Below are 24,829 nucleotides of genomic sequence, written 5' to 3'. Positions count from 1 at the left end.
TCTGCCTACCTGTACCTGCGTGTCCCTTCAGGAAGAGACGAAGTCGCGTATTCTGGTGCTCCCGCGGTGTCAAGAGGGATAAGACCTTTTTTTATGGTCCGACCTGATCTGGGATAGAGCCGGTTTTTACGTGTGTGAATCGTCATGTTCTTCTTGTGTCCAGCACTGGTTGGCTATCTTCGAACAACGAGCTGTTGAAGTTCAGTCTGATGTAGGAGAGCTTACTTTTACTTTGTGGGGCAGATATGGTTGGATATATCGAATTGGCAACCACGTGGTTGAAGGGGGATTGCGGGGATGCCGCACAGCAACCGTCGGCCGCTCCGTCCATTGATATGTTGTACCTGGTCCTCGTATATAATCTCCCCTTCTTGAGCGACTTTTACGCTTTTGACTGATATCTATATATTTCGATGGTTCGATAAAGTGGATTATCGATCGATAACGAGCAGCGAAAGGACGCAGAGTTACACACCGTATTATCGGTGAGGATTTTGATCCTTAAACCGACTGATTCCAGCAGGTGAAAATATCGCGTGCTGCACGGCTGGGGTGGCGCCTGTCCAGAATATTAATAACTGGACAAACCGATATCCGTGACGGAGCCTCCTTGTTTTTAAGAAGGCTATTCGCTTCGCCATTAAAGCGAGAATGTCACTCGTTAAATGAGGAAGCACTGTGGGAAAACATTGAAGAATCACGAAGTTCACTCGGGAGCATAAAGATACGGGAGTTACGGCAAGTTGGTGGACGCCAGAGTTTATTAGGACTCACAGCGAAGTCATACGATAAAAATGGTTTTAAGCTCCCCAAATATTGCACGTTTTCAAGCTAGACATGTAGTAGACCATCTGTTGATAACGTGTCCGCATACTGATCTTAAGGTTGCGGGTTCGAACACGTTCGATGACGTCAGAAACTCGTTTGCATCGTACATGGTCCGCGAGGGATGTGAAATATGGCATGGGGTATACAACGTGACGAGATTTCAGCGCAAGTTAAAGATCATTTATGGGTGAGCTATCCAAGCCGACCAATAAAGCGTGGGTCATGATCTTACCTCTCTGGCAACGCTGTACCCCGAATTATTGCTAGGTTTGATTTGAAACTTGTGTTAGGTCTTTCATCTGTACGTGGGTCTCAAGGAAATCCAATGAAACCATTCCGATTTTGAAAAGGAAAACAAAAGCGACAAAAAAAAAAACAAGAAAAAAAAACGCATACACACACATTAGTCTCATCGGGTTACGAGGTCTTGGCCATAATCACGCCATTATACGAGGGCTAACTACCAGGATAAACCCAACCAAAGAGCCACAAGCCCTGCTATACTAAAAACTAACATTAAGTAATTAACAATTCGAGGAGTCCAAGAGATAATTTGATAAGTAACTGAAAAAAAAAAAGAGAGAGAGAGAGAGAGAGAGAGAGAGATATGGAGAGATTGCCAGAGACTTCGACGTCTTTCTGTACAAAAGCCAAAACCAGCTGTTTTCGATGTCACAGAGGCAACACATATACGACACTCCCAATGTGGGTATTCAATAACACGTCCATATATGTAAGAAACTGGGTGCGGCCTTCATTGAAGTTCGTTTCGTACTCACATCGAAATTCATGAAAAAACCACAGCAGTGACAGCTCTTTCGAAGGATGGGACAAGGCGTGGTGCAGTGCAAAAGAGAACCGCCATTGTTGTTACGTCTTAAGAATACAGAAAAAAAAAGGGCCGACTCGGACTATTAATTAAGCTGGAAGGACATCGGTTGGGTCCGTCGTGTGGAATTGGGTTCGTTCCGTATCGCAGCCTGGCTAGGTCAAGCCACGCACTTAGCCTTGTCCGGGAACGTTAATTGTCGCTCACCGCGCCCATCCACCCGTTGCAAAGGGACAGTTCCGCGTCTCGTGCCCCCCCTTGGTTGCCAGACCGACGTCGACTTTCAATTCGTATTCGAGTATTGTTGATAATACGCACGTTCGAGGAAGCGGCAGGAAGCTTTCGAGCTCTTATTGACTTCAGCAAAGATCGAGATCATTGGCGAAATGGTATAAGAAAGTAGTATCGTCTTGTAGGCGATGCTCTTGCGGAGCATTGTGATTTGGCTATGGTGTGTAGTACATCTAAAGCCATGGTATAGATGGAAGCTTCGTGAATGTTTTTAAGACTCGAGGGGCACGCTTAATTATTATAATAATTGGGAGTAAACAAGCAACAACTTTATTTTACACGTAGCACGCTTCATTATCTGTTCTATATGTATGTACTTGAGACAGGAATGGTCTAAGTAATGACCCTACACGATTTAAATACGGTCATCAGTGTTATATCATGTTTACCATTGCGAACCTTTCCATGTATAGGAATTACAACAAGAATACTGAGAGATCGCAACAAGTCAACGTACCAGGAGTCGCAGAAACGGAACGGCTGTTCAGCAACCTGTCTCCTTCGTCACAGACGCACTATATCTAACCTAACGAACAGCACGCGCGCTTGTCATCAAACAAACGTTCCTTTCGAGCAGTAACAACCTCCACAACCCCTCCAAACAAGCCATGAACCTAAGACCTCCCACCGAAAACACACACAAAACATTCCCTTTCGTCAAAAAAAGGAAAAGCAAGCCATATTGGGTCGACGCAATATAACAAGCAACCAAGCAAGCAGGCAGGCAGGCAAACAAACAAGTTCCCGTTGGCATTCTTTCAAACGCGTCCATTGTTGAACGGCACCGCATTCCGGTGCTCAGTAACGTGGACACAGCGTGCTCGCTACATCTCTCGAGGGGGTCTCGGACCAAGGCATGCGTCCCCGGTCGCCGTCGCCGAAGACTCGCGACTCCGTGGCGTCGCCCTTGTCTTTGTGCGCGCACAGGCACTGGACTCCCAGGAAGCCACAAGGGACGATTAACGAGACACGAATGGTTTGGTCCTCCCCCCCGCACCCCCTATTTGCCCGCGGCGCGTGGTCGACTCAGGTTTCTCGTTTGTGTACAGTTTTAGGGTAGTTTTGGGTGCCCATATATGTCGCTTTCTTTCTTTTTTTTTTTCCTTTTTGTATGTCCTCTTATTGCTCGTGTGGCGTTGTCTGTTGGGTGACTTCGCGGAGTTTGTCGGGAGACGTGTACAGATAGGACGGTATGTGGTATGTCAGCAGTTTTCGCTCTCGGAATGTAGTGTGGACTGGAAGGTATATAAGATGTGGGTCGGTGCATAACGTGGGGTCCGTTTCCTGGATTCCGACATGATTGGGTCGATGATGTTCGTCATCTTTCTGCTTGATGTATAGTGAGGTATTTTGAGTGTAACAAATTTTTGCGTGTGATAATGTCTTTCTGAAAAAAAAAAAAAATCATATTCTGTTCCGCTTGTGATATGAGCGTACAACTTATTCCTTCTTGAATTCTCGATGTCCCCTTTCCGCTGTGATCACGCACTGCCCAATTCTCCCATACTCCGTCGTACTATATCTCCTCCTGTCCACGTTAGCACGTCGCACATGGCCTTATCTGCTGCGCGGCGGCAAAAACAGAAAACAACGATTTAACAGCTTCGAGACACTTGGATATGTGCTTGGCAGGTTTGACAATAAATTTTGTATGCCAACAGATATACTGAACTCCAGATTAAATACAGCGTCGTCACGCTCCTGGTCGTACTTTAAACCGAACGTCGCAAACATGTTGCCACAGCAGCATACGGTATGCAAACATCACGAATGTTGCGATCACATTTCAATATGTGACAAGAAAGTTGCAGACAGAAGCTACTGCAAAGCGACGCCGACGCACGCGGTTTTATCTTCGAGGAAGTCCCCATTTCCTGCACACTTCCTCCGCAAGAAAAAGGAAGTGGATGTCTATATATGTGTGCATATAGTATATTTTCAACGGCTCACCTACTTCCTCGATATCCGACAAGAAAAAAAGCGCCATTGTCGCGCCCACTCTACAAAAGCGCACGGAGAATAAAGCGTAGGAGGTCTGGAACCATCAGCTTTGAAGCTGGTGGCCCAGCGGGACGCGAGGAACTGATTCATAAGGCACTGTTTCATTGGCCACTGGCGATGAAAGAGGCGAAGCTTAAGCAGAGATCATCTAGATGATATGAAGCGGGTGGCGTGTTGACAGGCAGGAAGTAATCTGGAAGTTTACTGGACGTTATGACGAAGTGGACCATAGGATGTAGAACCATGACGATGAAGCCCGAGCTTGGGCGCAACAACTACAAGGACGTAACGTAACAACGCAACACGAGCTCAACCATATTGTCCACCAGCTTATGCTATTTTACCATGGGATGTAGTTCCCTCTGAAGTCGGCCCAGCACGCATACTTAACTAACCCTTCCTCACCATTCCTTCCTGCCATCATCTCTCCATGTGTACTCGTGTGTACGTTGCTTGTAACCACAGCTGCGTCGCGGTGCAAACACAGAGGGGAAAAGAAATAACCGGGAAAGGATCAAAGATGCGACAGCGCTGTGTAAATTTAAGCCCTAAAAGCCCATGTTCAACTTAGGAACGGCATGAAATGTAGTCCGTCAACTTTAAAAGAGTTACTCCGCGGGAGAAATTGCATTACAGCGCCACCAGGTGTCGCCTGTAGGGCGAGTATAATTTCGGTGGCAGCGTACTACTTGTCGCCACATACAGTGATGCAGCTAGCTGCTGCAGCCAATAAGAACAAGCGTAGGGCATGGCTTGAAGGTGCCGCTCTTAGGTTATAACTGGTCCGGTCGCAGAACAACAAGAAAGTAGTAAACAACAAGACAATAATTACTAAAGACTTAGCGCGAAAAAACGAGACTATAGGAAGGACACACGCAACTTGGCTCTCGTTGTGCGAGTGTCCTTCCTATCGTCTCGTTTTTTCTTCGCGCTAAATCTTTAGTAATCACGTACCAACTAGCCCAACAGTCCACGCTGCTCAACAAGACAGTAGTTACTTCAGCGAAACAGCGACTGTTACTTCTGTAACAGTCTAGTGTCTCTCATCTTTCTATCGTCGCGTACCATGAAGCGACAGGACACGGCTGTCATCCCTCCGTATTTTCTCGCTCGCCCTCTTCATATACCGCCCGCTATACGACTGTACACAAGCGAGCGGACACATGATGACAAATTACGCCATGGGCGGCCGGGGTCCCTTCACTCCCGCGACTTCCAACAGGGATCGTCGTGCGTGATCTTTAAGGTATAACATCTAGCTATATAAAAAAGAAATGTACAGAAGGCGCTTGTTTTGGTATTGGGATTAAATGTACGAGATCGAGCGTGCGAGGTATAAAGTGATGAAATCGATCCGTTCCGCATCTTCCTTTGTGCGCGAACCGTCCAGCAGGACCACACCCATGTCACAGTGCTGGCTTGCTGTCCGTTCGTGCCGCGTCGTGTTCTCCGTTCGAAAGGAAGTTTATATTTGCTCGAATGTAAGAGCAGTAAAGGTTACGTTTGAGGAAGTGTTGTTGCCAGGAGTGGTCGTCACGTTGCGCCGAATTTGACGACCACGGGTGTAAATTTTATTTCCCAGCTATAAACGTAGAAAAAACAAGAAAACAAACAAGAACAACTCGTTTAGCGACTTGACTCTGTTCGTTTAAAAATATAGGTAGGGATCTAATGTTACCACCCATAACCCTGGGAGGGGCTGTAACTCAGAGCATCAAACTTAGAGACGTCACTTTCCAGTAATGTTTTTTTTTTTTTCCTGATGCGGGAACGGTCCTCCAACCAAAGACAATCAGGACCGCTCTTGAAGCATTCCAGCAGGAACGATTAAAGCCTTCCTGTTCCTCCCTTCCCATTCTTTCCCTCCCCCTTCTATCGACTAATTGCCGTACCTGATGCATAAATCAAAGCTACGTGTATACATCTTTCTTTTCAAAAGGCTATATAGTCTCATTACTCTGGCCAGAGAACACAACGAATCGTGTTGTAATCGCAATGAAAGAAAAAGCAGGGGGGGGGGGGTAATGACTACTGCTAATGGCGCGAACAGAGCCCAGTGTAGCCTTTCAACGCTATTAATGCCCGTCCAATTTATAAGCCACAAACTGTCTGGACCCACTCTTAATGAGCCCGGCTTCTTAGCGAATCTCCTCCTACTTCATCAATGCGAAGCCATATAGGAATCCGTGTTCCTTCGTACAATGCCAGGGCGGGTTGCGGAGCACGATCCCGTTGGCACGAAGGGAGTTTATTACGGCGGTTAATAGCTTTGCGGCTTTGTGTGAATGCAGTTTCGGTTAGTGGCCACAAGTATGAACGGCGGTGGTATGTTGTGCGGTTGGTCCGGCAAGATTGGCTGAGGGGACCGGTGGGGATGCGGTGGTTGTGACATATGCGCACCAGCTCCCGTGGCTCAGTGGTTAGCGTGCTGGCCATGTCACGTCGAGACTGGGAGGTACCCGGGTTCGAATCCCGGTGCCGGCTGTGCTGTATGGGGTTTTTCCTGGGTTTTCCTCAGACGTTTTCAGACATATGTCGGCACAGTTCCCTTAGAAGTCGGCACAGGACGCAGATTCCCCCAGGGCGTCAGTCGTGACGTTGCCCACATACGTGAGTCCGACAACGGCAAGCCCTATCGCCATCACCACCACCTGTGACATATGCGCGGGGGTTCGAGAGGCTCGTCGTGAGGCAACCTGGCGGTCCTGGAATTGTTTCAGGGGGAAGAACTCGATTTTTTTTATAAAGAACTGTCATGGACTTGCAAAATACTTGGATGTTGAAACGATGATATGCTACAGCGATGAGTCGAGCGGCATGTGCCCACGAACAATATGGCCAAATATGATGTGCCTCGGCATCATGTGCTCCGAATGGCACGTGGCCGAGTATGATACGCTCCAGTACAGTGTGCCCTCGTGTCACGCGCCCGAGCATGATGATGTACCCCAGCGCATTGCGTCGAGTGTGATGTACCCTAGTACCGTTTGCCCTATAACGACGTGCGTGAGTATCATCTGTGCATCATGGTCCCATGGTCCTTTATGCAAACCATCCATATTTCCTCTGAGTGCCCACACTTTCTCTTACTGTACTCTTCTTGTTCTTTTCAAATCAAGTCTCGTTGTATACTTCGCTGGAGTAGGACATTAAACCAGAGATTGAAGCCCAGTTGCACCGCGTAAAACAGTATAGAAATCTGCAATAAGGCCAGCTCAACCAGCTGGTATTCACACCGATACCACGAACCGCTAACAGTCCTTGCTCGATCCACGTCCAGACTTACGTAAACGTTCGAGCCCTACACCATTATCCGGACAGAAAAAAACAGCCTTGAACATTGTCAAAACTGGCCGCATGATGAAAGCCACGTGATTACCACACATGCAAACGCCATTGTGCCAAAGGTATTTCACTGCAACACAAATGTGCCCCCTTATCGTCCCCGTTGGTAGAGTTCTACAGCAACTTCGTCCTCCCATAAAGTTGCAACACATATAGATAGCTCTTTGAGCATATAAACAGTGTTACATCGCTCGAGCGTAGCACACAAAAGCCGCGAAAGAACAGGTTTCCGAACCGGACAAGAATGTGCCTTCCCCGCCTCCGCCGTACCTTCATCAAGCAACGGGGCGTGGAAGACGCGCTTTAATTAATCGTTTTTCGAAAGCTCGCGATGAAATTCCTCTGCCGCCTGCCTTCGTGCTGCTTCCATAAGCACACTGTTAGCTCTAAAGCGTCTTGCTAAGGGTGTAAAAGGGGATGTACCTTCCTGGCACGTTTTGATATCGCGCATCTAGATGCTGAAAAAAAAAAAAAAAAGAAAAAAAAATGGGCTCGAGATGCACGTTATGGACTATCGGTCCCTCTAATGTTGGTCTTTAGTCGTGTGGAATGCTGAGTGATCCATCAGGTGGCGGTTGATTATGCATGAGTTTATGTCTCAGTGTGTGTTGTGAAAGAGCACGGTTTCTCTTTGAGAGATATATGAGGGATTGTTGGAGCCGAGGTGTTTGTCCGTTGCGGTGATGGAGCTTGAGGTTAGTTGGTGCAAGGTGTTAAAGTAATGTGCGAGCTTGCTGATGATACGGAAGATTATCTGGTACAATGTTTGATGCGAGAAAAGTTGATAGTTCGCAGTTGAGGACATCCATGCGCGGCAGAAATATATTATATACCCCGTTTTATAGCCTCCGCTAATATATTTGTATCTGGATTCAATAAATAAAACCAGGTTAATCTAAACATCGAAGCCTTGGAAAACCTAGGACATGGTAATGCAGAAGATGTGGGTTCGAGTACGACAGCTGGCTAACCTTTTCAGTCCGAGATTTTTCACCAGTCAGGTTTCGTCATATTTTGAACATTTGGTAGACAAGTGAAATAAATATTCTATTCAACCTTTTCAGTGTCTTCCGTCTTTCATGGGACATGGCTTTAAATTCACGCTTGGTCCCGCAGCATCTGACAGCAGTTCAAAGGTCCGCGTACTCGGGAAAGAAGCAGCGAGAACGGTGCACGGCAAGGGCATGCATTCCTAAAGGCACTTCCCAAGCACTCTCCCAATCCTTATACTGTTCCCTTTCCCCAACCGGACATAAACTCCGCGCACGCAGAATCGAGTCCCCATGCATTTCATGCCCCCTTCAGCCTTCTACACATCGATGGGCCAATGTGTGCTTATCCACTCAATAAATCCGGGGTCTACTGGAGCACGGTCTTTAAGGGCTCGTCGCGAACGGGATGGAACGAATAGCTGTGACTAGCAACAAATGAGCCCGTGATCCCCCTTCCTTGCACCCGTGGCCATGTTTCATTCCCCCCTCGAACTCCCATTGCGTAAACCTGCAATTACGAGGTCAGGCAAAGTGGGGGTCAGGGAAACCCATCATCGCCTCTTGTTACTCCAGGGGAGACGATAGCTTATTGCCAGGATTTCGCCCGGTCCTCTTCTTTATTATTTTGTGCGGCTTTCTGTCTGCTGCATATGTTTCTGCGAGTGTCTGTGCCGAACGCGGAATGCTTTCCCTTTTAGCATGTTCAGAGCGTGCAAGATATACCTAGCATAGCTATTCGTAAGCGAAATAGTACATGACCATGATACAGGTAACGTAGAACCGCTTTCCCACGTCCGTTGTTCGAATAACTGATTATTTAAGCTTTTAAAACGTTAAACTGCCCTGCATTAAGAGCTGCTTTTGTGAAATAGATAAGAATTGATCGCAGATATGTACCGTTATGACTATGTGCTACGACCAGCTGGACTTCTGTGAAATACAAGTGTAAGGAAGCCCATAGAGTTGTAAAATGTGCATGGGTACAAGGCAGCTACTCATGTCAATGGGTTTAAGATACAGGGTGTTTCTTTTTATTCGTTATAGATTTTATTTATAGAAGAGGGTATGTAAGTACTAGATAATTGATTACCTAAAATTCATTAACACTTTGATTACGGGATTTCGTGTAAAAGTGAGACAGCGTAATGGGAGACAATCCTTGTCGAATGCCATTCTACCTTTTAAAAATGCTCGAGCGAGCGCGTGCGTTGAACTATCAATCCCCGAACTGTGTTACGCGAATGATCCGAAACCAAAGACGTGCGCCTCAGGAGCGCATGACCTTCGCTGTCGGAGGCTTCCAGCGGCTCAGTTCAGCGCCTATCCAATCATCACCATTGCTCGAAAGCACGTGACTCTCTAACGTCGAATGAGCGCTGTCCACCCAGCGCTCTTGATTCGCGAGGTTTCGGTTTCGACTCACTTGCATCGCAAAATTCGGCGGTGGATATTTCGAAGCACGGGTTCGTTTGAGGATTTTTAAAAATGGAATGTCTTTCAACGAGTGTCGTTTTCTGTTCTGCTGTCTCACTTTTGCCCGAAAGTTCCTAATTAAATAATTAATTAATTAATTTAGGCGGTTAGTCATCTAACAGTTACATAATTTCTTCGGGAGAACGTCCCCCCGGCCGTATAATCCACCTGCAAAAGCGTAATCTACGCTACTCTGACACTTAAAAAAATAATGAAAACATTCTCATAAAAGATCTGTAACGAATAAAAAGTACACCCTATATACGAAGGAGAATGCCTTGTATCGCTATGCGGCGACTTGTGACAATGTCACCTATTCCCACACGAGGTTGTGTAAGTGAAGAAACTTAATAGAAACATGACATTGGCGTTTAAGAATGATGTGGATTCAACGTTGGGAGAAATACAGTTGTTGGCTAGATAGCAGAGCGTCAGTGCAAAGTCAGTTTGGTGGCAGAAGCAGTGAATGGAAAGAGAAGGCCTGTGGTTGTGCATGAGAAAGCGGATAGAAGAGTGGAGAGAGCGGGGAGTGGGAGTCCCATTTGAAGGAGGCGGACGGATCGAGTTTTAAAGTCGAATCCTATAGGTTTTGAAAATGTGGGAAATTTAGAAAATTGAGTAATTAATAACATTAGAATCATTGCACATGAGGTCCATGACGTGAAAGGTCTGGGCAACAACCAGAGGGGCAGGACAAGCACACGGCATGAGAATTCTTGGCTAGACGTGGATTCCCTATAGAAAGGGCTGGCCACCAGGTACAACAGGCGCGGTCAGGGTGAATCGGCGAAAAAAATAAAAAGATTAATTTCACGCGAAATGCCCCAGAAATACAGCTATCAGTATATAGGATAGAGACTGTTCTCGAACTGTTCTGGGCTTCCCTGCACAACGGACGTCTCAAAGATGTCACGCTCGCAGAACAAAGGATGACTCTAAGATGTCACGCCCCTGAGCTCAAGTTCTGCACGCTATTGCAGAGGTGAAAGCAACAGCATGATATCTATCGCCGAAATAATTAAAAATAAAAGTACAAAAGTCACACGAGCGACGAAAGCGAAGCAGGATTCAGCTTAAACGTGATTTCCCCCCAAGACTCAGAACGACCGTCACACACCCAGACACGACGAAGGCGAGGGCCAAACCAAATCGCGGGTCTCCACTACTAGACCACGCGATCAGTCGCGCTAAATAAAATTACTCGTCACACGAAGAGGACATAAATTTTCTATTCTGAAACGTGGGTGAGTATGAAAGGGGGTTCCATCTGCCACGTACCTCCGAAGGCGGAGATGTCAGAGCGCGGGCCAGACGTCAGCGGCTGGCCGCCGTTCCAGAAGTAGGGTGCCTGCTCGAGGGATGGGAAGGCGAGCGGCAGTTCGCGGCGGGATGAGCTCCCGCTGCTGCCACTGGTAGAGCCGGAGCCACTGCTCCCTGCAACGGGTCAGCGAGAACGGGCCCCGGGGCTCAGCTTTAGGCCGCTCGTATACCGGGAAAACTTTGCATGTCTTAACACTCTAACACCGAGGCAGCGCCAAATCTCTGCAGGATCCTATCGGACAATTTTTGACGGTCTTGACGTGTAGGCCTGTTCGCGCTAATCACCCTGTCCTTGCTTTCGATTTCGTGGAACCACTTGCACAGCTTGTATCGTATTTGCTGCTTCCGGTATGAGATGATCGGTGCATCATAGTACGTCAGTGGAGCGTACAAGGGAGCCATTGGTCCGATCACGCAGCTGCTGTTTGCGCCGGCGCGACCTACGTCTCCATTTTTTTTTCTTTTCTTTTCTGTCTTAATCCAACTATATGGTCCGTCCTGAATAATCAGTTATTATCAATTATCGACCCTTTGCTTGCTTCGGCTCTGCAATTTTGGGAGTCGTGCCTTCTTTTCAGCCCACCCAGCTTCAGATCCGTGACCGCACTCCCGAGTTTGACCCTGCCGGTATCAGAGGTTCGCTACAGCGTTACACGTCCTCCCTTAATCACTTCAGCAGCTAAAACCTTATCTAACGCTATCATTAGGTGACGCGATAATTGTCGCGTTTCAAAAAGGCGCAGCGTCGCAGCCTCCGGGTCAAACCGATGTTTGATGTGTGGTCGAACCCTAAATCACCTATAATTACGGGCCAATGAAATATTACGGCCTTCACGTAATTACAGCGTCCTTACACCTCCTAAATGATCGATGACGGACCAGATATATGAGGTCCACGCCGAGAATGTGACTGCCTCGGTCTAAAACGACTATCTCCACCGGACAACAACGAAGGAAGCATGGTAAAGGGGAATAATGTGGACAGAAAGATTCGAAGAAGAGGGAGCATGTAGGGAGGACAAGGGTGGGTAAAGGGATGTAGGATGCTCTGTCACGGTGCCTTGATCTTGAAGACTTCGCGATAACAGGCTCGTGAAGACCACGCGCGTGCGGTGTGCTAGTGGCGTGCGTCCCAAAAGCAGCGTGCGAGGTTAGTGTGTTAGTCCTCCATGCCCGATCAGGTTCCTTCTTACCGGCGCTGGACCGTCCCTTAGTCCTGGTCTTGCCGCCGCCGATTGAGCCGTACGAGACGACAGGGCCCGAGCCCTGGAGTCCGGCGTGTTGAATGCTCTTGACGCTGCTGAGTATGGAGGACGTGGCGGCCGGATGGTAGCCGTGGTATCCGCCGAAATCCGAAGGGGGATGGTGGGGGTGGTGTTGGGGGCCGGGAGGGGCGTAGGGGGAATAAGGAGAGGGACTGGACGGAAAGGAGCCACTACCTTCTCGTTGTTTGCAGCCACCCAATGAGGTCAGCATGGATGGCTTCTGATCGTCACCGCAGCCGAGAGATCCACTGGAGACAAAGAAGAACGGGATGGGGCTGTGTTAGAGATTGTCAGTTCATGGGCCAGGTTAAACAAAAAGGTTCGATAAACACTTCCAACATGACTGCAGCTCCAACTCGTCATCTGCAGTTCAGTTATGTGTACTGGATATAGGAATCACGTACCTTGCTGGGTAAGGAGCTGCTTCTGCTGCGGAGTCGGGCGTCGCGTCTTTCGGAGGCGTCGGCGGGAAACTGAACAGGTTGTGCGGACTAGAGTGGTGGCTGGACGTGGACAGAGACGGTGGTAGGGCCAAAGGTGGGGGAGCTGGGGGGCTGCCCTGGGGCTTGGCGCCCGGGGGAAACGGGGAACACCACGTGGACCCGTGGTGGGGTACCATGGCCGCCTTTGCAGGGTCGGCTGAGATCCACGGGTGCAAAGGCGTGTGGAAATGGGGTCGACACACTTGGCCACTGGACACACGAGCTGTGGAAGACAAAATGTGACTGGTTAAAATTTGTAAGGTTGATTACGCGGAGGAAGTGTCGGTGCATTTCAATGGTACGTTACTCGACAAGGTTTATTGCTAGTGGAGATTATTAAATATACACTGTCTCGATTTAACTGGATAAGATGTAAGCGTACTATCTAGGCCTTGCAAAAATATGATTAGATAAGACATCTTTGACAACGTGCATTTCGCTAGGTGTGCACAGCTGAAGCTGAAGAGCGTTCGGAGTCCACGTGCAAAGAGCTGAAACACGGATGCTATTTCCCGCAATACCTCACATCGGCAACTCATCCCATACTTCCTTTAGTTCGATAAATATAGCGTTCTATTAGACGGATCAGATCCAATCGTCAGATAACGATTGATAAACGATCCGTTCGGTTCAATCAATTCCCACGGACCGAGACACCCATTACCGTATGCACCCCTTTTACGCGGAACAGGGACGGCGACCACTAGGTTCCTTCGCAATTGCCATAATCACCCGCTAGGTGGCGCAGCGCAATCACCGTCTTTCAATTAGACGAAATTTAGCCGCCGCCGAAATCGCCTGATCCATCATATTTAGCGACACCGACTGAAAACCTTCTCGAGGCCACCCGTCCTTTCCTTTCCTTCTCGCCTTTCTCCTCCTCTGTCTTCCCGTTTTCTGCGCATGCGCTCCGCACAAAAATGTCCTCGATCGAACGGGCCAGCAGACGACATTACACGTAGCCGGTAATGAAGCCATCACGTTAGCCAGTGAACGCACATTATTTTGTGGGACGACCATGTTTTTTGATCCCATGAAGGGCGAAGCGTTGATGCAACAAATTGCGGAGAAATGGCTCGTAAATTACGTCTGTGTGTGTCGCGCGACTTTTAATTTCCTTTACGGTTTAATTCGCGACGTCTACTGCTTCTTCTTTATGGCCGCCATGCCGTAATTAGCGGTGAAATAGGAGTGGAGCTGCGATCTAATTCTGCTGGCCGCGAGGCAGTGCTGCATATATGGCGTGCTCATGTAAAAGCTTTGTCGCCAGACAAAAAGTTTATAACACAGGGACCAGCGAATGGCTTTTGAACCTGTTAAGCATGGTGCGCACGTCTCGAAGATTTACGGCGTCCAATTTGCCATTATTTTCTCAGGGTACACACAGAAACATCGAGAGTGGCAGCATATAAGGTAAAGCCTAAAAAAGAGAGTGAGAAGGCAGGGAGAAATAAATCATAAAGTAAATGAAGGAGCTGCCTGACACTACAGGGGCTGTAAATCAGGCCGGAGAGAGTATAACGCATGCGCAGAATAGCCCGCGGGGCATTTAATGCCGTTTAATGCCTTCACGGTGGATGGTCGGCGACGTCGTGTGGCGGTAACGAGAGTGAGGATTTTACCAGTGGTGGTCGGGATGTCGAAATGCGATCCGAGAAGGTTTGGCAAATGTGGCCTCCTGTACTTTTGACATAGTCTTCTCAGACTGTATCGTCATATGCGTAAAACTTTGAGGCTGAAAGACGGACAACAGGACACTCTTGTCCTGTTGTAACTCTTGTCCTTCTCAAGCGCACAGCTTTTATGTGTGATGAATATTCCCAGATGAGCCGCCATCCTTTTGGTTGTGTCAGCTTAGACTGTTGGAGTAAAATTAAGTAAGTACGATTTCTCGGACAATCTCGTTGAAAACCTCGATCTAAGTTCCGGTTGGCTCAACCTATATGCTGTGCTCGCGTGCACGAATCTTCCACTTCTTCCACGTGTCTCTTAATTCCTAGGCCTCTTCCGGTGGACCGGATTCTGCTAATTACCGAGAAGCTCAAAAGCGAAAGAAGAGAGCATACACGTACACAAAAAGAAAGTACGGGGCAAAAAAAAAAAAAAAGAAAAAAAAGCAGTCTGGCTTTTATCATAACGAGTCAAATTTCCGTACTCGTCTTCTGCAACAAGCACGTACATATTTTAATCTTTGTGCCATCATTTTTCTCTTCGTAATAACGCTGCATCGTGCGGCCCTCTTTAGAAACACAACAAGCGAGAAGAACACAACGAAACAGCGAACGTTCGAAAAATTGAATAAATAGAGTCAGCAGGAATGAAATTGACGTTGGGCCGTTTGACCCCGGAGCCAGGCAGAATCGTTTTGTTTATAAAGAAAACTGTTGAAAGGGCTATAAGCCTTTTTTTTTTTCTTTCTTATTACGCTGCCTTTTTTTGCTGGACTGCTGATGTTAATGAATATGTTCTGTAGCACGGGTGGTCCGGTTTCAGAGTTGCTAAAAGAAAGGTCCCTTGTCGCCTTGGCATATTTCGTTTTTAAGCCGTAATTTGTGCAACATGAAAGGTTTCTCTTTTTCGCTTTCTTTTTCTTTTCTTCCTCTGTTACGCAACCGTTCGCCATGAAGATGTCGAACATCAGACTGGTCAATGCCGGCCCGTGTAGATTGCACGAAATGTAATAGTTGGTGGTGTCACTTCTCACATTTTCGAGAGCGATACATTTGTAGGCCGTCACTGACAGCCCCGTATGTCCGTCCGTAACAGCTGTAGAAATAAAAGAAGAGAGAGAAGAATGAACTACTGGTTGACCCCCAAAGACCACGATAGTCCTGCCTGTAAATCTACCACATGTAAACATGTTTGACGGAGTGGACAAAGATAAAGCCACTTTTTTTCTAGAACACGGCGATAGACCACTTCACTATTACTTTACTCAACTTTCACCTTCCTTTTTTCTTGTTCCTTTTCTTCCTGTTCACTTCTGAACAGGTTCTCCGGCGCTATTACACCCCAAAGAACGGTTGCGCAGCATGTGTTTCCAGAGAGCACACACTGCTAAACATGTGCTTTCTCTCAGAACCGTCGCATATACTCCCAGGAATCCTTATCGCCATCGACTCGATGCAGACCCGCATCTACCACCCTCTAGCGGGCGCGAGGCGCGTTTCTCTTTGCATTATTATATCCGCGTAAGGGCAGAAAACAGTTCCGCTCGGCCAAAGTGACTGCCAAATCGCATTACGTGGCAATTACGCAGAAGGCCCTCCAAGCTACCGAACTCTCGAAAGCCCCCTCTTTCATAAGCGAACACAGCGTCCCCAACAGTAAAATTGCAGACGCGGTCGTGCAGTCTGCGACAGCAACCGGTCTCTTCTGTTACAGCCAATTACGCCTTCAGATTGTCTTGTTCCCGTATGCTGTCTAGTTTCAGGCCCTATCCCATTGATACCAGAAAGTATAGGGGATGTGTTTTAGTATGGTTAGCAGGACGATGATTGTGTTAGTTCTGGCGGTGGTGGGAGGAATTAATTAGAAGCGGTTGATTCCTGTGGGGGGTAGTTTCGGTATTCCTTATCTTGTTGCTTGCGGGGCAAATGTTTGCTACTAGTGATGTGGTCCTTTGTGCGTGGGCAAGATTAGAAAACATCGCGCTGGTTGGAGAGTTGCGAAGTAAGGTGAGTTATGCGATGTCCAGCAGTCGTTAAGTCTAACAAAGTCAGGCTTGTGCTATACCCAGAAACAGAGTTCCGTGCCTGGCCATGAGGGGGAGCGAACGAGACCGATGATAGTGTCGATGACGATTGTTTTCAAGAAACAAAACAGGGAACCTTCATGTCGGATGTCGACGTGAGCCATTGTGTGACCGCACTTCAGCATGTTGAACGCAACACAAAAGCGAAAGTGCATCAACGGATTGCCGAAGATGTCAACTGGAACGGTGTACGCGCCTCACGTGTTTGGGTACCTTCAGAACGAGCGGCATCACGCGTGCGCACTACTGCAGGGTACCTTGTTCGTTCAAATACGTTTTTTCTCTTAAACACTTGTCTGTTAAAGTGCCTATAAGAATATTTATCAGATAACATTGGAGCTGGCTCGCTCGCGAGAGTACGGAAACTGTCGCTAAGGGGTAGGGGTGTCACCCAACCGTCGCTGTGGATACGCTGCAAGCGGTTACCTTTGGGCTGCGGAAACGCCAGTGGTTGAGTCCGAACTGACTGCATCTTTGAAACGCATCATTACGGTAACAGCATACGACTTCCTCCTTCGATCCCGCCGACGGGGACGTTGTTTCCAAAAGTGGACCGAGTCGGGACAACGGTTCATTTGCATGAGAAAAGATGGCGGTCTGTCCCAGAGGGGAGCGCACCTGTATAGACTCTTTGTTTAGGAACTCTTTCTTTTTTTTGTTTTTCACGCTGACCCCACGAGGAAATGCTCTGGGGACATTTTCGTCGCATTGTCATTAGCCAAGTCCTTTCTCTTATACCCTTTTAACGCCAGTGTTTTGAGCAGCCTGAAGGTAACGTCGAGACACCTGCGCGGAAAGTATGACGATACCTGTTTCTATCGGCTATTGTTTCTGTGTACCTATAATGTGTGCTTGCGATACTCAGCTATCGAAACTGCCGTGTTTTCCCGTTATGAGATATTTTCTTTTTTTTTTCAAGTAAACAGAAACAGCTGTTGTGTTTGTCGACTGAACGCGAAAAAACGAAATTACTTTCCGTTCAAGAGAGACAATCTGGGGAGACGTCACAGGTGACATCACTGTTCAGCTGGCGTTTCCGCCCCGCTGGACGTGATGGGCATTACGAGCGCACGCGAGTTTTCGATTCGCGAGAAACGCCTATATGTTATTATGTGAAGTCTGTTATGTCTATGTTAGCATCTCTACGCTATTAAGTCCTGCAGTCGCCGTGATCATGACATCTTTACACAACGGATTCTAGGAAGTCATTCATTTGCATTTACACTGTTCCGTCATATAGAACGTCGCATTCAGGGAACAACCTCGAGTAATCTTGGCTCAACTTCTTCCGTCACTCTTCAACGTACTGAACAGAATCAGATAAGCGCCAGAAATAATCTGTAGTTTAAAACACCCAGCTCAAAACAAATTGGTCCATACATGCACCTCATTTACGGGCATTGTTTAGCCTGTAAACAAATACAAGGCCACGCATTAAGCATTGAAAAGGTCGAGCAATAAGGCGGGCAGGGAACACTGCCATAAATTCCGCTTGCCTGCATGACGTATATACCGTCGGCTGTCAGTCTGGCAACCACACCCTGCACGTCACTGGACGGCCATTGTTCGCGTTTGCGGGCTTTCCGTATACTTTCAGTACATCCACTTTTGCATGATGGCACTGTACGTATATACGTGCTTCGGCAGATACAGACCTCTGTTCCTTCGTGCCTGGCCATGAGCTTAATTGTTCGTGATGAAAACTGGTTGTTGTCAAAGAGAGCGAAGAAAATATTTCTAAAGAACCTTTTTTGGAACAGAATCAATTTCTTCGTGCTCCGAGATGTATTACTTTTTACCTTATTGACCCTGCTGTATGTGGTGCGTTTACGGCGTGTTATATCTGCAGACATGTTTCATTGTTGCTAAAGGACTTGCCGTATAAGTATCGCATCAGTGCGGTTCGATGAGAAAATGAGGAGAACAAAGTCATGCGATGATTTCCGTTTTCATTATGCACATTGTTTATTTTACAACCTGTTTCCGATTTGTACAGTCTTTCATGCAAGAGCACTGTTGCGGAAGTCCTTTCTGCGGTGTGCTACCCACCGGCGCGTTATCCATAAAGCATATAAGTTGTGTAAACTTTCGTTTAGGATGCACGTTATGAACCTGAAAATGCGGTACGTTTACTTGCATACAGTGATGGGCAAAGTACCTCAACAATGTACTTAAAGGAAAGTACAAATTCCTTTGCAAAGTAGTTTAAAGTACTCATCAGGTACGTTACAAATTTAGATCGTAGTATCGCTGGACGCTTCAACACCTGGTAGTGACAAAAGGTGAGTTAATTATGTTTTAATTATTATCTTTAGAAAACCTTTAGCGAGCATTTTTTTTTTTTTTTGCCGAGTGCTATTTAGAAAATATGGATAGTTTACAGCTGACTCATTAATATGAACCGAAAGAAATTATTTTGCGACCAACGGTATTGCGTTTGTATTGCCAACTGGCTACCTGAGTACTTCAAAGGAAAGTGCCGAAGAAAATTATTTAAAGCACAGTACGAAGTCCTCAAATTGAAATGTAGAAAAGTACAAGTACTGAAAAGTGTACTTAAAGTAGTACTTGGGTACTACTTCAAGTACTTCCCATCACTGCTTGCGCACATTACTATAGTATACTCTCTGTTCAGGACAACTTCTTTCCACAACCGACCGTTACCAGATACTGCCTCCGCAATGCTTTTTGTAGCATTTGTCTCCTCAATGTTTGCGACTTTTAATCGTATGGATTCATCAGACATGTAGGCATCCTTACATAAATGGTCTTACTAGTCTAGGAACAGAAAAAAAAAAAAAAAAAATGTCAGAGTGAGCATATATCACCTCCGCCATACCTAATGAATGAAAATATTTCGTCCATGAACGTCCCAAAGGCACGACGACCTATAATCCAATGCAGCTCACCGTACACTTTGAACGGACGAAAAAAATCATGTGTTACTCATCCGGAGCTCGTGGCGAAGTCCGCATTCATCTCTAAACAGAAACCTCTACCCACCCAACACAGACGCGGGCGTGAAATCATCCCGGTTTCGAGGCTCTTCTCAGAATCAAATTAGACTCTTCTAACACAATCTCGAGTAATCGAGGAGTTCTTCTTTCATTCTCCCCCCCCCCCCTCCCCAACCCTCCCCTCTGCTGTGGTGTTATACTAGCCGTATTGTTATTAGCATTATTACTTTGTTAGGCGGAATATTAAATAAAGCGGCCGGCCGTTGCCTCGTTACATGCGTGTTGCGCAAGCCACGGCTCCTTCTGGCGGCGGACCTCTCGCTGCCAATTAGCGTACAGGATTTTGAAAGAGACGAAGCACTAAACCTTCCCGGCATGCACCTCGCGCCGCTGTACACGCGGGCCCTAAGTCGATTACGTAATGCGTGCTTTTCTGTGGGCGGAAGGTTTAACTTCACGGGTAGGATTCTTTTTTTCTTCTTTTGTACGTTGTTGAGGATAACATTATTGTTTTTTTTTTTTGCACACGTTTACGTTACCCAGTTCAAGGTGTTGTGGTGGAAAGAAGCTGATTGCGTGCGCGTGGAAAGTTTCTGCTTCCAGAGTACGTCAGTGGACGTGGTTCTAGCAAAACGGAAGTATTGTCGGTTGATACGTCCGTACGAGCGATCTCTGTAGCATCGCGGCCACGCCGTTGCTACGGAACGGCGAGTGAGACAGGAGTGGTCATATTTGGACCAGAGCGAATCGTGGACAGACACCTGCCTACAGGAAAACCCGGGGAAAACCTCTATCCCCCCCCGGACGTCAGCATGACCTTGAAGTTATACCACCAATGAGCGGTCCTTGCCACTCAGCAACGCCGCTGGTGGCGCTGCAATTGGCCACTTCTATATCTACGTCTGCATCTGGACATTTTTTCGCTACAGTCGGCGAAAAACTACTTGTAGCGCACTATCGATTCACAAATTCGGCGAGCACATTATCGAACCTCATCATCATTACCATTAGTCCAGCCGTCAGACCTCCCATGTAGTTAACCAAATCTACACACGTGCACTAATCGTTCTCCAATTAACCAAATCAAAAGGATACGCATGTATTTATCCTCCATCATCATTACCACTCATAAGCGCATATATTAGGTCGCACAGGAGAGTTTGCAATGTGATAGCCGAGAATCAGGAAAAAAACCTCTCCCCCCTCCTTATTCCGCGGCCCGAGCGGTTGACGCGGCCTGAGGCCTCCGACGTCTCCAAGAATCGTCGAGCCACCGCCGAGATAAATGTGGCCATCTTATATTCGGCAACAGAGATACAGATCAAGCACGCCGAGGAAATAAAAAGAGATACCGCCGCCAGGGATGCAGGCACTGTGTGTTTGCACGTGTGTGAATCGCGAGCTTGGCGCTCCTTTCGCTCAGGAAAAGGACGTAGGATGAAAAATCTCTCTCGGGGTCTTTCTTGAAAGCGAACATATGGTTGGATGGGGGTAGTGTGCGGTGCTTGATAAAGATTGCTAGATAAGGAGATATAGCCTCGCTGTTTGTGTTGCTGTAGGGTGAGAAGGTCAGATGGAAGATCCCGTGCGATTATGAAAGATTCATGTTATATGCCTTTTGTGTGTGTGTGTGTGTGTGTGTGTGTGTGAAAGAATTAAACTACGCCGCAATGTTAGGGTAAGTATATCTTCAATGTAGACGCACCTTTATGTACGTCTACATTGAGAGTTTGAGCAGCGACAAGGCGGTATATCATGCCAGAGAAAATCCTGAAGTCCAGAAAACGTAATGCTCGAAATGTAGGATTGAAAAGTGACAGGAGCGTACTATACGGCACAGCTTCTTCCTTTGAAGCCGAACAATTAAAGTCCAAAGCCTTGAGCTTTCGAACTATTTTGGATGCACAAGTGAAAGTTACGTATAGATGCATATGCCTTAATCTGGCTCATAAATTAAACAATGCACGGACAATTCTTCAACAGGACGATATCTTTTGCTCTACACCGCTAAATCGATGAGGAATCGAAAGAAGATTATCTCCCACTCCGACCACCAAATAACCAACCAACTCCCAATCTCCTGAACATCCTCAAAACAACGACAATTCATATTTAAGCGATCCTCAATGTATATACCTGAAGTAATTAAGACTTCGGTCCATGCAGGCACAACATCCCCCCCCCCCCCCCCCTCAAACACACTTCGAGCAGTCTCCCACACGCAATGCATGACCATGCATCCAGGAAGCTCAAACTGGAGACTTTTTGTCACAGAGCCCCGCAATAGGAGACTCTGAGGCGGTGTAGCTCGTTAAGGTACCTCGAAGACAAGGCTGCCTTTTTTATTCCCTTTTCTGATGCAAAGCGGACAGCAGGAACCAATTATGAAGACGCCGCGTCCGCCTTTGTTCTATAGCCAGGCCCCAGTCCTTGTATGTTACCTGGACGGACGTCACGGACCAGAGCCGCTGCTTACGAAAAAAGAAAGCCTTTGCAGTTCATTGACTTTGTGAGCAGCGTGCGCTACCACTGTCGTGTAGTCGAGTGCAGTGCTAAGCGTCGGCGTTGTCTTCTCTTAACAGGGACAGGTTCGCGAAGTGTGTCTGTGGACGTGTTGTTTGAGTTGGCTTGGCAATGGTACACGACTGAGGAACGCGATAAACGGCTACAAATGTTATCGTGACCTGACAGCTTAAAGGTATATATAGTTGGGGCACGCGTATTGACAAGATTTCTGGTTGAGGCGTGGGGATGCAAGACGGTGGGCACAGCGACACAGAAGGTGGCCACATGGCCACATGGTCTCCATGTCACGTTAATGTGCTTGTTTGTCTTATCTGTGACAGTTTGCAGCAGGTAGAGATAATGCCATTAAAAAAAAAAAAAAAACGGGAAAGCTGCAGGAATAGGAACCACACCTCTTGATTACCGATCGAGCGCGCTAACCATGCATCACTGGCATGTGTTACCGTATTTCAATCGTTCATGTTCTCAGTTATCCTGACGCTTGTGTTGCGTTTGTCAGTTTGTGTGTCTCCCAGCGTCAGAACAGTGACTTTCCATCAATAAGACTCAGTTCGCGATGTATTCAACTGCTGCACGTACTCGGGAAAATATGAGGCGCTTTAAAATTTGCTGCAACGTCCGTTTAAGGAAGAAGCATAGAACCGCTTAGTAAAGTAACCGCATTCTACTGTTACGAGGAGCTTCTTCGAACATCGGATTCTGCTATCGAGACACATTGTTGTTGCGCTCTCGCAAAACAGAGAAGCTATCTATGCATTAAAAAAAATTGAAGGTAGTGAGATATGCTGATACGTTTTCTGAAAGCAGTGAAATTCTTTTATCGCGCATCCTGGACTCTTTCTTGTACAGGCATATATATAGCAACGAGCAAACCCGTCACTTTTGATAAATGGACGCCAACGATTAATACCCAGAGACTGGCCAACGTGCTTCTCTTCCTTCTTAATCATTACCTATAGCGCACGCTATTTGAACAAGCTTCAACGCGCCATAGAATTATAACCCTGAACTGGAACCTATATGGAAGATTACCCGTCGTGTTTCACTTCCTGCGAAATAATCGCACAGACAACATATATTCCACTGCACTTATATTGAAATAGGCGTTCCTGTTTGTACTATGCGAAGGGATCAGAGTATTGATCGCTTATCAACGGTCAACCATGAAAAAAAATGGACGCGCAAGAGAAATGCAACTAGCAGTTGAAATCGCGGGTCTGGCAACTTAAACGTTCTTGATGTATGATGGGCGCAAGAAACACGAACTTGGCGAAGGCTAAGTGCCCGCCAATTAAGACCGGTTCGATCTTCGAGACGATGTTAAGCACACCCATCGTCATGCACATCACACACCGGCCGGCCGCAGCGCCATTAAAGTGTGAGCGGGATTTTAACAAAATTGCTGCCTCCTCTGATATTCATGCGGGTTTGTTTGGAGTCGTGGAGGTATGTAGCTGCATATATTCGAGAACACGGGGCAGGCGCACTGTGGGGTTGAATAAAACAAGAGGTTGATTCACGGGGTGCAGAAGGAGCGGTTTTCGCATGTTGTATAGCATAAATGGTTGACGAACGCGCGGGCCTTTATGCCCTCGTATAGCAGGGTTTGGGAGTGTGTATTTAGGGAGATGAAGCGAGAATAGTGTTTACGTAAAAAAAATTAGCTTCGACGTTCTTAGGTATAAGTGAAGTACTCCGCGTCTCCGAGGTACAGTGAGGTTTCCCGAAATTAGGGTTTCACGTTTTCAGCATTTATTCCTGGGGAGATTCGGCGTGTGTTTTTCGGCATATATATGTTTTGTCAAAGTCTGATATCTTCGGCATTCTAAAACGTCTGCGCCAAATATATGCCGAAAGATCGGCAGCTATAATAACTCATGGAACTTAGCGTGGCAGTTTAGTAGGACACCATGGAGAACATTCCTTTTCTGTTGGAGGGTTCCACTTGAACACCCTAAACCCAGGAGTGAAAGTGTTACAAGGGAAGGTTTTCTCCTGAACTAAGGGCTGAACTGAAGGAAAACTTAACTGAAGGAAAAACGAAAATGTGATGCCTCGGAGGAAAAAAAGAAAAAAGAAATGCGATCAGGGAACGGCGTTTTCAGCTGCAGCACGATATGAGAAAGTGTAATTCTGAGTTTTTCGGAATGTGCCGAATTTCCAGTAAAATATTCGACGGGTATTTTTCGGCATTTTTCGGCAAATGCCAAAAACGCGGAACCCTACCCGTAATTAACATCTCTCCCAGAAGATGACATGTCTATAAGGAATGTGTACCATGACGTCATGCCGGGGTCACCATCCAGCAGCCTTGGAAACCAGTCAGCGGACACGTACTCGCTTGCGGTCAAGAATAACGAAACAAGATTCAGTTTACAAATAAACGAACGAAGAGAGACATGCAAGAAGCTGAAGAGCTTTCTAAAGAATGACCAACTGGCGACTGGAGGAGCTCGAGTTACTCAAAGTTACATTGTCTTCATCGTCCCCTAGCACCGAATATGGTCGTGACCCAACCCCCATTGTGCATTACAGTGCGCCAATATATCGCAGGAAGCGCACGCGGGCCCACAAACCAATCGTCCATTAGTTCCGGACCCTGACGCGGCCACGCACTGGTCATCGTGACGTCACGTCCGGTTTATGGCGGTGCGTGCCACGGATTTGACGAGGGTACGGTGCATTGGGCCATGTCCACGTCTTTCCCCTCTCGGATTCGGCGAGACTATTGTTATGCTAATGAGTTCCTCGGACAGACGCCGGATT

General features: G+C 47.1%; 1 protein-coding gene across 7 annotated transcripts in view; it reads right to left on the bottom strand.

Annotated features, from left to right (window-relative positions):
* LOC135387925 (GATA-binding factor 2-like) overlaps nt 1–24,829 on the bottom strand; it is a 215,125-nt gene that overhangs the window by 23,936 nt on the left and 166,360 nt on the right. For 3 of the 7 annotated variants that reach the window (XM_064617142.1, XM_064617139.1, XM_064617141.1), the window contains 3 exons: nt 12,749–13,049; nt 12,273–12,619; nt 11,038–11,193 (listed from right to left, as the gene is read on the bottom strand). In XM_064617142.1, the coding sequence (XP_064473212.1) occupies nt 11,038–11,193; nt 12,273–12,619; nt 12,749–13,049 (804 nt within the window). The remainder of the gene's footprint in view (nt 1–11,037; nt 11,194–12,272; nt 12,620–12,748; nt 13,050–24,829) is intronic. The other 4 variants (XM_064617140.1, XM_064617144.1, XM_064617145.1 and 1 more) reach the window with 4 other exon arrangements.

The sequence above is a fragment of the Ornithodoros turicata genome, chromosome 3 (assembly GCF_037126465.1).
Source record: "Ornithodoros turicata isolate Travis chromosome 3, ASM3712646v1, whole genome shotgun sequence".
Taxonomy (NCBI): Eukaryota; Metazoa; Arthropoda; class Arachnida; order Ixodida; family Argasidae; genus Ornithodoros; species Ornithodoros turicata.
The sequence above is the reverse complement of the archived record's forward strand: the minus strand, read 5'-3'. Positions and strand labels throughout refer to the sequence as shown.